General features: G+C 33.1%; 1 protein-coding gene across 1 annotated transcript; it reads left to right on the top strand.

Moving 5' to 3' along the window:
- Positions 1-6748: 6748 nt before the first annotated feature.
- Positions 6749-10859, top strand: LOC127107908 (thioredoxin O1, mitochondrial). Its single transcript, XM_051045254.1, has 7 exons — positions 6749-7071; positions 7144-7209; positions 7300-7350; positions 8426-8505; positions 8917-8961; positions 10423-10517; positions 10676-10859. Exons 1-7 carry the CDS (start codon positions 6873-6875, stop codon positions 10683-10685), a joined length of 546 nt encoding a protein of 181 aa, XP_050901211.1. The 5' UTR covers positions 6749-6872; the 3' UTR covers positions 10686-10859.
- Positions 10860-12329: the final 1470 nt, after the last annotated feature.

Genomic DNA, 12329 nt, shown 5'->3' with positions numbered 1-12329 from the left:
TATGTATATTTTCAAATTGAAAAATACAAGAGGTTGATATTGTTGGGGGAGTTTTTCACTAGGGAGCATTGAACATTGTGGGACTTTCTTACTAAAGCGATATCTTTGTGAGAGACACACCACATATTCACCCAAAACTTTAAGGTGATAGGTGAGTGGGTTCTCTCACTTATAAATGCTTAAGTCTCCACATTATCAACCAATGTGGGACTATTATCCATACTACTCACACTTGACACATTCTCAACACCCCCCTCAAGTGTGAGTCCACAATGCTCCCCCTCAAGTGAAAGCTCTACTTACTTCTCTTGTATCGCACAGAACGTTTCTTATTCACCACACTGGCATCGTTGACACTCTTCAACGGAACGTTTCTTATTCACCATCCTGGCGCCGTTGACTTTCGATACAAGTAACTCGGTCCCTTTCTGAAACCAAAGGCTCTGATACCATTTGTTGGAGGATTTTTTCACTAGGGAGCATTGAATATTGCGAGACTTCTTTTTCTAAAGCAACACCTTTGTGAGAGACACACCACATATTCACCAAAAACCTTAAGATGATAGGTGAGTGGGTTCTCTCACTTGTAAATGCTCAAGTCTCCACATTATCAACCAATGTGAGACTATTATCCACACTACTCACACTTGACACATTCTCAACAGATATTCATCTGAAATATAACTAATAATTGTAATTAAGCATATAATTTTTTATCTATTAAAACTCAAATTTTAAAATATGGTTTTAATGGAGATGTGTTGTTGGCATAAAATTGTTTTACTTTATATCCAATGAAAATTCATGACATGGTCATGTAAAGTTAGTTTACATGTATAATTTATTTTATCAAATTAGACTCGATATTATGAAGAAGAAGAAGAAAAGTTGTAAGTCATCTTCAAGGCTAACTGGTCATCTTTTAAGATGCTAATTGTCATTTTCACATCCACGAAGTTGATTATATTATCAACTAATCCAATTTTCCAAATCAAATTGATTAACTAAGACAAAACGATACCTATGTTCACCATATATTGTTGCCTTTCAATGTTTCTAAAATCTACACTTCAACAAATCTATAATAATAGTAATTAGCAAGAGCTAATAAAATCATACTAATTGATAGACAATTTCAAGTCATTGAACTACACTTTTGAACTTTTGGAGTAAGTTTTTCCCTAGATAACTTGGAGTGAGCGTTTAATAGTTTTTTTTTTTGCTTTTTCACTTTCTCTCTCTTCCTTCTTTTAATTTTTATCTTTCGTGTGGATTTATGTGTTTGCATGTATTGTTAAAGTGATCAAAGATGGTGAGGTTTGTTGATAACAAAGTTGCAATCAATTAGATTGGTTGTTTGGTTTTGATGATGACAACATTTGATATGAAACAATATCTAATAAAGTCCTTATTTGTTAAAGATAGTTCAAGCGAACGAAGATGTTCAAGATGTTTTATCAAGCTATCCTTTAAAAGATACTCTTGAAGACCCAATCATCTCTTTGAAATCAATAATATGGTCAAACGACATTCAAGTGAATACTTCTATTTCAAGGTTCGTCGATGGTTTTGCTCTCTCAATTCTCTAATTATGGTAATCAACTTGAAGATATATCAAGTCTTAACAAGCTATACGATTCAATATTTTTGTGTAAGTTAAAGTCAAAGATAACGATGTCATGACTTGAAACTTCACAATTGTGAAAGAGATGAATGTGAAAGCTCGTTTAGTCGTGTTTGTTTGAGTGACAGTGTCTTGTAAAAGCACAAGGGTATTTATGGAAATACCATGGAAAAATAACACACACACACTAAAATCCTTTGAGAAACCACTCTTTATTTGATAAAACCACGTGATTTTTTTTTAAGGTTTGGCTAACTTTTTAGGGGATTGGCTTATTAATTATAGGGCTTTTTACAACTAGATAATTGATTAGCCTAATCATCTAATCAATTGTTTTCAATCTGTATAGTCTATAATTGACTGGGACAGACTCTTAATGATTAGTAATAGCTAAATATGAAAACCTTTCATTTGTGGCTTGAACAATCGATTATTAAGTATAATAATCTATTAGTCTAATCAATTATGGCATTCATTTTTCCCACAGATTATTTCCAAATTTAAACTACAATTTGACCTACAAATAAAGAGTTTCTCTATCATTTCATTTCATCCAAAAAATGATCTTTAATTCTATTTTCTCATTCTCTCGTCGTTTTCTATAAATCTCTCATTTTCTCACGTATATTTTAGTATTAGTACTTCAAGAGTGTTATTATTCTTAGTGAGGATCATTGTTCTGGGTGGGGGCTTATTTTTAATTTATTTATAGTATTTTTATCTCTTGTGTAATATATTATTCTATAGGAAGTTGTTTGGTTGTGAGATAAACCAGTAAAAGCTCTTGTTTAGTTTGAGGATTATCTTATGGAAGTATGTGAATACCCACCATCAAAATCGCCACAACGGTTCAAGAGCTCGTCCCAATGCAAAAGCTCTATTGGTTCGATATTAGCATGTATAAAATCTCATCTTAGTTGATGAGTTCAGCCTAGTGTAAAAGCTCAGTTGAATCAAGATTAGCCCGTATAAAATCTCAGCTTGGTTCGAGATTAGCTTGTATAAAACCTCATCATGGTTCGAAGGTCAACCAGTGTAAAATATTGGTTTGGTTCGGAGGATAGCCAATGTAAAACTCCATCTTGGTTTGAGATCATCCCTTGTAAAATCTCTATTTGGTTTGGAGGATGGCCACTTTAAACTCTATTTGTTTGTTGGTTGGGAGTTAGCCATTGCAAAACCTCAATTCCTTGTACAAGGAGGTTCGTGGGCATACCTTATTGAAAGCTCTAAAGATAATGGATACTCTAAAAAAGAATTCTTTGGGACAAGAGTAGGCAAAGTTATTAGGCCAAACATGTATTGTATACCATATTTTTTACCATAATAGAATATGAACATATGCACAATTTTTTAAAACAAAATTCTACATTTTATGTAAGCACCAAAATGACTAACATATCTCAAATATTATTTACATTCAAACAAATATATTGGTAACATATTGTACATAATCAATGACAGTCTAGCTTATATATCTCATTGAAGCAAGGTGTTCAACGTGTACTGACATCTTTCAAGTATTCTGGTGAGAATGGTATATTGTCGTTGAACATTTTTCATATATAATTATTGAGAAAAAAGGATATGCGTGTGTAAAATATATTTACACAACCCATTAATGAAAGATATGTAGTGGTGTTCATAGATGTGGATTGAATCACGAGAATGCTGATTTAAATCAGACAAACCCATCAATTATTCAAAAAAAATCATTTACGGATATATCCGACCTAATCTATAATAATTCGTATAGTTTTTGCCTTAAGTATCAAGTTTGAGTTTTACAAATCCAACTTGACGTTATTTTAGTAATTTTTTATTATATTTATTATTATTTTAAATAAATATATAAAATTAATATCTCACAAATAACCATAATTTTTTCAAAATAAATATTTTCTATCAATAATACTACTAGATCAATGAATTTACGTGATTCTAAAATTAAATGTTGTTTCTTATTTTCTTTTATCATTTCCAACTTATTTATTTTATAAAAATAACATGTTTTATTTAATTTTATATTATTGTCAAGTATTATGATCGTGTTGATGAACATTATTAGATATTATATTATGTGTTTCATCGAATTCGAATGTTATAAATGAGTATGATTATATTGAATTGTGTTAAAATACAACTCACAAACTCAACTAAACCCATAAATAAAATGGTCGATTCATGTTAGTTTTGACAATAAAATTTTGTGTCGAACGAAAAACCCAATTCATAAAAATTTAAACGAGATGAATAACAGATTAGAGAAAATGCGGTCCAATCTAAGTCGTATACACCCCTAGATATTATACTAACAAATCTCTTTTATTTTTAAAATATTTTAACAAGTTTAAACATTTTAATCAAATATATATGTAAAACTGATTTATACATTACTAGGATTTTTTTAAATAACCAACTTTTTCAAAAAAAATACGAAAATAACCAATAATTCAAAAAAATATATCAAAATAATCAATTTTACAAGAGGATGCGTCAGATGAATTGGCTCATCCCTTAAGCATGAGGAGGAAGCACCAATAGCATTGGTGCATGCATTGGGCTCCTCACGAGGAGGCGTCAATGCTATTGGCGCATGCATTGACCCTCATAAGGAGGCGCCAATGCTCCTGGCGCCTAAGTGTGCTTCATGGTGTATGCGCCAATTCATCTGACGCATACACCCCTTGTATTTTTATTTTTATTTTTTTTAATTTTAATTTTGTTTAGTTAATAAATAAAAAATAGTAATGGAAAAAATAAATTTATTGATGTTGTAATAATTGGTTACATTGAATTGAAAATAAACTAATGATCAGTCTGATTATAACGTCCCCATGTTACACATGCAGGTACGTTAGTTTGTCTCTGAGGTCTCCCACGATTTTCTTGAGGTGTTTGAGGTCTCTGTGTGCTGACCTGATCGAGCGATGGCTGGTTGGAAGGTCCGACAGAAGTTCCAAGGGTATTTGACAGATGTTTCATCATTTGTTCCCAATATCCGGAGGGGCTTTGGCCAACGGCGCTTCCGTAATGGAGTTCGGTACCCATGTCATCATAATTAGGTCGTTGGGGTTGTGTGGATTAGGGACGGTATAGTTGCCCAAATTGGGCCATTGAGTCATTTTGGAAACAAAACAATGGTTCTTGGGGCGTACTATAGTTAAACAATGGTTGAGTGTTATGTTTGGGTGGTCATTTGTGGGAGAATACGATGAAGTGACACATATGAATCATATGGGCTATAGACGGTTGTGGTTGCGGGGTTTGATTTTTGGTATTGTGTTTGGGTGGGTGGTATGAATGGATTGCGACGTTGGATGGTTGGTTGTTGGGTGGATGGCATGAATGGGTTGCGAGGTTGGGTGTTTGGTTGTTATGTGTATATAATAACATTGCATATAATAACATCAGTGCATATAATAACATTGATAACGACTGGCAAAATCCTCCTTCGGCGCATGTGTTATGTATTAGACATATTGCTTAGAATTTCATGCGGGAAGTCAAAGATAAGACGTTGCGGAAGAAGGTTGTCAATGCATGTTACGCATTATTAGAACCTTCTTTCAAACACTACCACGAGGAAATAAGATTGCCAAACGAAGATGCAGTACGGTGGATCGATAGTATTCCATTGGATAAGTGGGCTAGGGCATACGACAACGGTCTACGTTAGGGCCACATGATAACAAATCTTATGGAATCTATGAACTTTGTCTTCAAAGGCATCCGTAACCTACATATAACCGCTTTGGTGCATGCAACATATTTCAGACTAGGGGCGCTGTTTGAAACCAGACACTCAAAATGGAGTTCAGTGTTGCAATCTGGACAGTTGTTCAGTGATGCTTCAATGAAATTTATTAGACAAGAAGCAAAGGTTCGAAGAGATCCATCATACTTGCTATATGAAGTTTAAAAGTCGTCAGCCTTTCAAATGTTTATAAAATTAGTTTTTCCTTAGTGGCAAAAGAGGATTATTGGCCAGAATATTAAAGGGGACATCGTCTGACACAACGAAGTTATGCGAAGGAAGAAAAATGGTCGTCCAAACAACACCCGGATTCAAACCGAAATGGATACAGCGAACAAAATGGTTAGACTATGTAGTTCATGCCGTCAGCCAGGTCACAATCGTAATAACTGTCTTATTGTTGGAACGAGCACAACCACATAAATTCACATGTACCTCTATTGCAATATATGAAAAACTAAATTTATTTCATATTAGACGTCTGTGACGAAAGTACAATTACATAAACAGTAAGACAAATAATTATAACAAATACAATACAAGAACTATGCGATTACAACCATCAAAACAATTTTGAACATGTAGTGCATCATCTTACGAGTGTCTTGGTCAATCTTAATATCCACTCATTCGCGCACTTCTCCGTTTTGGTTGAACGTGGACACAAGCCATTGTATTCTTCTAATCCTTTCACCCTCTCCAATTTCTCCCTCTAACCAACTGTACAACGTCCGATTAAGACGTTCAAACATATCTGTGTTCCAAAGTCGAATCTGTACCGGAGCCGCAACGACGAAAAATATTGCATCAGCATGTCGTTTCTGAATGTATGCAGACATTGTTAAAATATAGAAACTTGAAGGTGATGGTGATTGAACTAGAGAAATTATGGTATTAGGAGATGAATTTGAGTGAAAAATATTGCATCCAAGACGTGGTGTTTGTAGAGGGTGAACATCAAATGTATGCGCCAAGGGAACTGGTGCCCACATGACATCACATGCAGGCGTCAAATTACATTTAGGTGCCAGGAGCATTGACGCCTCCTCATGAGGGTCAATGCATGCGCCAATATCATTGACGCATCCTCATGAGGAGCCCAATGCATGCGCCAATGCTATTGACGCCTCCTCTTTATTCTTAAATGATGCGTCAATTCATCTGACGCATCCTCGTATAAAACGGATTATTTTGGTATTTTTTTGAATTATTGATTATTTTCGTATTTTTTTTGAAAAAATTGATTATTTAAAAAAAATCTACATTACTACCTTTAAAACTCTAATTATTTATCTATTCAATAAAAAAAAAACATTACATTCTTGACAAAAAAAATTAGAGTATTTATTTAATTATTATTTTGCAATAAAGAAGGAATAAGAGGTTCCTTGCTTGAACGATGCATTATGCAGCAAGAATGAAGTGATTTATATACTCAGGTAAACCCTAAACCAGAACAAAACCCATTTTTGGTCAGAGCGTGTGAAGAAAATGGTTGGAACCAGAAATTTGATCGTTCGATCTTTGGCACTTCGTCATGCAATCAAGAACACTGTTCGTCCTCTCTTAACCAACACCAACCTTCATTCACGAATTTCCAAATCGTCTCTCTTCGCCGCCACACTCGCCTCTTCCTCCTACTCCTCTCACCTCTCCCTCCACCATTCCCGTTCCCTTTCCTCCGCCTCAGGTTTTTTCAATTTTTATATTTTCTAACCACACGCTGCATTGAATAGTGCTAATCTAGTGAATCCATTTTCAGCTTCTCCTGGCGTTATCCTTGTTAATTCTGCGGAAGAGTTCAATAAAATCCTTAGCAAAATTCAAGGTCTGTTTTCTAGCTGTTTACTCTTTGATTTCGCTCCATTCGCTTGCTTTTGTTTTTATAATTTTTTCCCGATGAATTTCTGTTGAATAGATGACTCGTTGCACGCGATCTTCTATTTTACTGCTGTTTGGTGTGGACCTTGTAAGTTCCTTTCCCTTTTGTTTCCTGAAGTTTGTTTAGTGATCAAATTCCAAATAGGGTTTATATAGTTAACAAGCTACTAGCAAGGGTGAAGGATTGCATTGCAAGTATAATTTGTTAGACCCTTTTTTTATATGTCTATGCATACTATTAGATTATTAACACTAACCTGTGATTTAGTATGAATTTTGCAAGTTTAAAAGCATAACATACTTTGTTATTATGTATGTACATAGCATTTTAATTCTTATAGCAATGATGATCAATCATTGAAGAGGTTAAAATTATGTGCTAGTTAATGTGATATTCAAGTTTCATATCCCGGAAGGAACTCTAAAACAAAGTAAAAAGTAGGAGAAATGAAAGGAAAGGATGTATATGGTTGATTCATTTCTTTCTTGGAATTCCTGTTGCAGTCACTTTGAACATGGGAGGTTCCACTTCTATTTTTCAAATGTTGGTCAGATGCCACTTCTGTGGATATATCTATGTTTCTTTTCACATGGGGTCTTTGTCGGCGTTTGCTAATCTAAAATGGTGTTTTTAATGTATTCATTCAGAAAGGGTCACATAGATGTTCCGGGTCTTTTTCTTCTTCATGTATTCCATTTCCATCCCTTTAATTCTTCTGTGAAGTAGCTGGATGAATCAACAGTTTTACATTTGGTTCTGAATTAGAGACGTTCAAACTAAGTAGCATGTTTTTTGAACTAGTAAGAGCTGATTCAATTAATTATAATTTCTAATCTATAGCTGAATTAGGATATTAGGTTTATTTATTGATGATAGGTCCACTAAATGCCCTCATGGATATTGAAAATAACAATGAAGTCTCTTATTAAAACTACAAAAAAAAAATTACAAAATAGATTTCTGCCGACTGTTCTGGTTGAAAGGTTAGTCATTTGTTAAAACTACCAGGTGCCTATGTAAATGTTAAGCGGGTTACTGTCTCTGCCCGAAGACACTATGCTTAGAGGTGTTGTTCATGTTTAACTTTTCATTTGTTTTTCTTAGTACTTAAATATTCTAAAGAGAAAATTTCACAGTTTTGCTGTTGTGTATTTCTGTTTAGGCAGGTTCATTTCTCCTATAGTTGGGGAGCTCAGTAAGAAGTATCCTAATGTGGCAACTTATAAGATTGACATTGATCAGGTGTGGAATATATTTAATAGTGTAATGTATGGTTTTGAATTTTGGACCAGATTATGGTTTACATATTGGAATTTGGAAAGCCATTTTTCAACTTAATTATTAATAAGATTTACAATTAACAATTCAAATTTATGATCTATGTAAGTCTAATTATATAAATAATTGCTTATAAAATTAGCATGATATCTACCTCTCCTCGCTTTACTTTTTGATTGTTTTTTGCTTTTCAAATTTCGCTACTTCGGTGACAACTATCTGGCCATTTCCTTATTGGGATCTGGTGACTTCTCTCTCTTGTTTTCAGATTTTCATTACTTTCTTCCGTTTTAAAAGCATAAATTTTTGATGGCTTGAAAATATTGTCTTATCAGAGTGGCCAAAATATTTACATTTCCTCCTAATATATCCCAGGAAGCAATTCAGGACACATTGAGCAGGTTGCAGATTACATCTGTGGTAATTTATTTAATCTTGTCAAAAATTTATTTGTTCAAATATTGTTTGTGGAGATAAATACTCTCAAATATACTGTACAATATAATCTGCCCACTTATACTCATCAATCACGATAACCATCAGTCATTCATAAGAAGAAATGGCTGTGCAATTTGAAATTTTGCTTCTGTTAGACTGTCATCCTTTTTATTAATCCATATCTCTTGTTTGGTTCACTCTTTCTGAAATTACTTCAGTGTTTTCAATTTATGATAGACTTCAGTCATAGATGCTTAGTTATTAGTAGCTCAACGTAATAGAGTGGCCTTAGGCTGCTGCTGGTCTTCTATTAGGTCGTGTTTTTCTGTCACGGGGACAAAAACCCTTTTCTACCCCATTTTGAGTTATAGAACGATCAAGTTTTGGTTATGTTTGTGATTTGCCTTCATTAGGTCTCACATTTTGGGTTGGATCTAACTCATCCCTACAAAACCAGCTTGTAAGGTGAGGATTGCCCTTATTTATAAACACAACACAGACCATATCTATAAGCAATGTGAGACTAAATCCACCCAGGTGTTAGAGACTGCAATGAGGCAAGTCAAAGTGCTGCAACTAAGGCGACTAGGGGCGGGCCGCAATTAAGGCGGAAAGTCCAACACCCCCCCTCACGCTTGAGCCTCAATGACCCCGAAACGTGGACGATGCTGGAAGCCCAACAATGGATCTAGGATAGGCTTTGATACCATCTCACATTTTGGGATGGGCCTTACTCATCCCTACAAAATCGGCCTGTAAGGTGAGGATTGTCCCAATTTATAAACACAACACATACCATATATCTCTAAGCAATGTGAGACTAAATCCACCCCTTGTTGCAATGAGGCAAGCCAAAGTGCCGCAACTAAGGCGACTAGGGGCGGACCGCAACTAAGGCGGAAAGTCCAACATTAGGTCATGTTTTTCTGTGACGGGGACATAATCAATCCCTTTTCAACCCTCTTTTGAGTTATAGAACCATCATGTTTTGGTTATGTTTGTGATTTGCCTTCATTTTACATCAGAAACATACAAGTTTCTGTTTCGCTGCATTGCTGTACAGGACTCAATTAGGTAGTGTTTTGTTTACTGATTTTGGTATGCTTTCCTTCATTTTACTGATCTTGGTTAACAGAGAACATGTACCTCTGCTGATCTTTTCATAGAGTGAATTCACAACTTGAACTCAAGATTTTATCTCCTTTACACTTTCTAGAATTATAATAATGAATGACTGATGATTATGACTTGTTTTTTCTATGATTAATGAAATGCTCTGGTTGAACTAGATTGACTCAATTGTTTATATCCAAGTAAATTGATACATTTCTCATTTTTTTAGTTCATGAATGTACTATACTTTGCTTAAACTTGTTCCTGCATTCCTTACATATATAACCCTGCAAAAGTGAGATGGCATCACAATGATTTACCTTACTGCAGCCAACACTTCACTTCTTTCAAAATGGAAAAAAGACCGATGAACTTATAGGTGCAGATGTTGCGCGATTGAATCATATTACGGAGAAACTCTTCAAGTAATGCTTCATATTTAACTCCATTTTATGTTTTGTTTTGTCAATTTCCTTCTATTAGGTTTTTCATTGGTGCCGTTTTAGGTTGTAATATTCTACTCTTTTGAATGTGATTTTTGATCACTTGTATATTGCTTCCTAACCAAGAGTCCTGTATTCAGGAAGGACTAACTCCGAAGCTGAGGTGGGAATTGCTGCTGGCTGATTGAGTACTAAATGTTAAAATGTGTTATTTGAGACAAACCGTTTGAAGATATTTTATATCTCTCTGAAACAAGAGAAAGAATTGCATACTTGTGTATGACACAGAATATTTGTTATAATTATAAGTGATTTCTTGTATCATATAGAAGTATACTGTGAAGATGAAAAATCTTGATACATACATCATTTATTGTTGAGAGAAAAGGAAATAGAAGTGGTGAAAACCAGGGAATAAAATTGATTTAAAAATGGTTTGATATATAAATCGATTTGGAGAAAAATTTGGACCAAAATATAAGGCCTTTTACAATACATGAGTTTTTTCTATTATTGATCTTAAGTATTTATTATATTCTATTATTAATTTTTTTTTCCATTATCATAAATGAAGAATAGTTTTATAAAATTATTTATTATTTTTCTTTTCCATACAACAATGATTAAAATGACTTATAAAAAGAAGATTTAACAGTGAGTATGGAGTATGTGTTATGAAACTATAGTGATATTCATAAAGTTTGTAGCTGATGTGAAATTTCTTGGGACAAGATGAATTTTATAAGGTAAAAACTACTCGGTACAAGAAATTTACAAGCCTAAAATCAGTAATAATGTTATAATTTTTGAAAGACATAACAAACTAATTACTTCCTCCGTTTTGTTTTTTAATAAGTTGTTTTGAAGTTTTTTTTTTAATATAAGTCGTTCTAAAATATAAATAATTATTAATGATATTTTTCTATTATATCTTTAAATATTTATTATGGAGTGAGATCAATTTATTTCATGGGTAAGTTTTTTTTAAAAATTATTCTCAAATTATAAAATAATTTTTATATTATTAATGAAGAATAATTTTGTAATTTTTTAAATATTTTTCATATAATTAATATAGTTAGGGTTGTTCAAAACTGAACCAACCCAATAAAAACTGCAAACCAAATCAAAACCGCAAAAAATTGTATTTGGTTCGCATATGTTTAAGTCATTTTTTAACAAAATCGCGCCATTCAATTTGGTTTGGTTTGTGATTTGTATTTTACAAACCAAACTAAATCAAATCAAACCACATTATATTACAATCTAAAATTCACTTATCACACATCCAACCCAAACCTATTATATTTTAACCTTATAAATATTCTCTTACTCACACTTAAGGTTTTAGTTTCAACCTTCTCAAATATCTCCTAGTAGTGTCACACATTTTTCTCACCTTCTTTGCCATGTACATCTCACCTCTTATCTCTAATCTCTCATCTCTTATATTCTTTATTTTTCATCTTCTCATTTTTATGTTATTATTTTCTTTTCCAATTACGTTTTTATCACACTTTTCTTCTCTATTCCCGCATCTCTTATGTTCTTTCTTTTTCATATTCTCTAATCTCTCATCTCATACGTTTTTTTTTAATTATAATATTTTGATATTGTTTTATACTACTATTTTATGTTTTTTATTTCACTTTTGTCTAATCTTATTTTTGTATATTGAATGAGAAATTTTTGTATAAATATGATGAATTTTGTTGTTATTTGGCAATGTATGAATGACTAAACACAAAGTTATGTTATTTTGTATAGGTGTATGTATGACTCAATAAAAATCTT

The sequence above is a fragment of the Lathyrus oleraceus genome, chromosome 7, assembly GCF_024323335.1.
Source record: "Lathyrus oleraceus cultivar Zhongwan6 chromosome 7, CAAS_Psat_ZW6_1.0, whole genome shotgun sequence".
NCBI lineage: Eukaryota > Viridiplantae > Streptophyta > Magnoliopsida > Fabales > Fabaceae > Lathyrus > Lathyrus oleraceus.
This window is presented reverse-complemented; position numbering and strand designations above follow the sequence as displayed.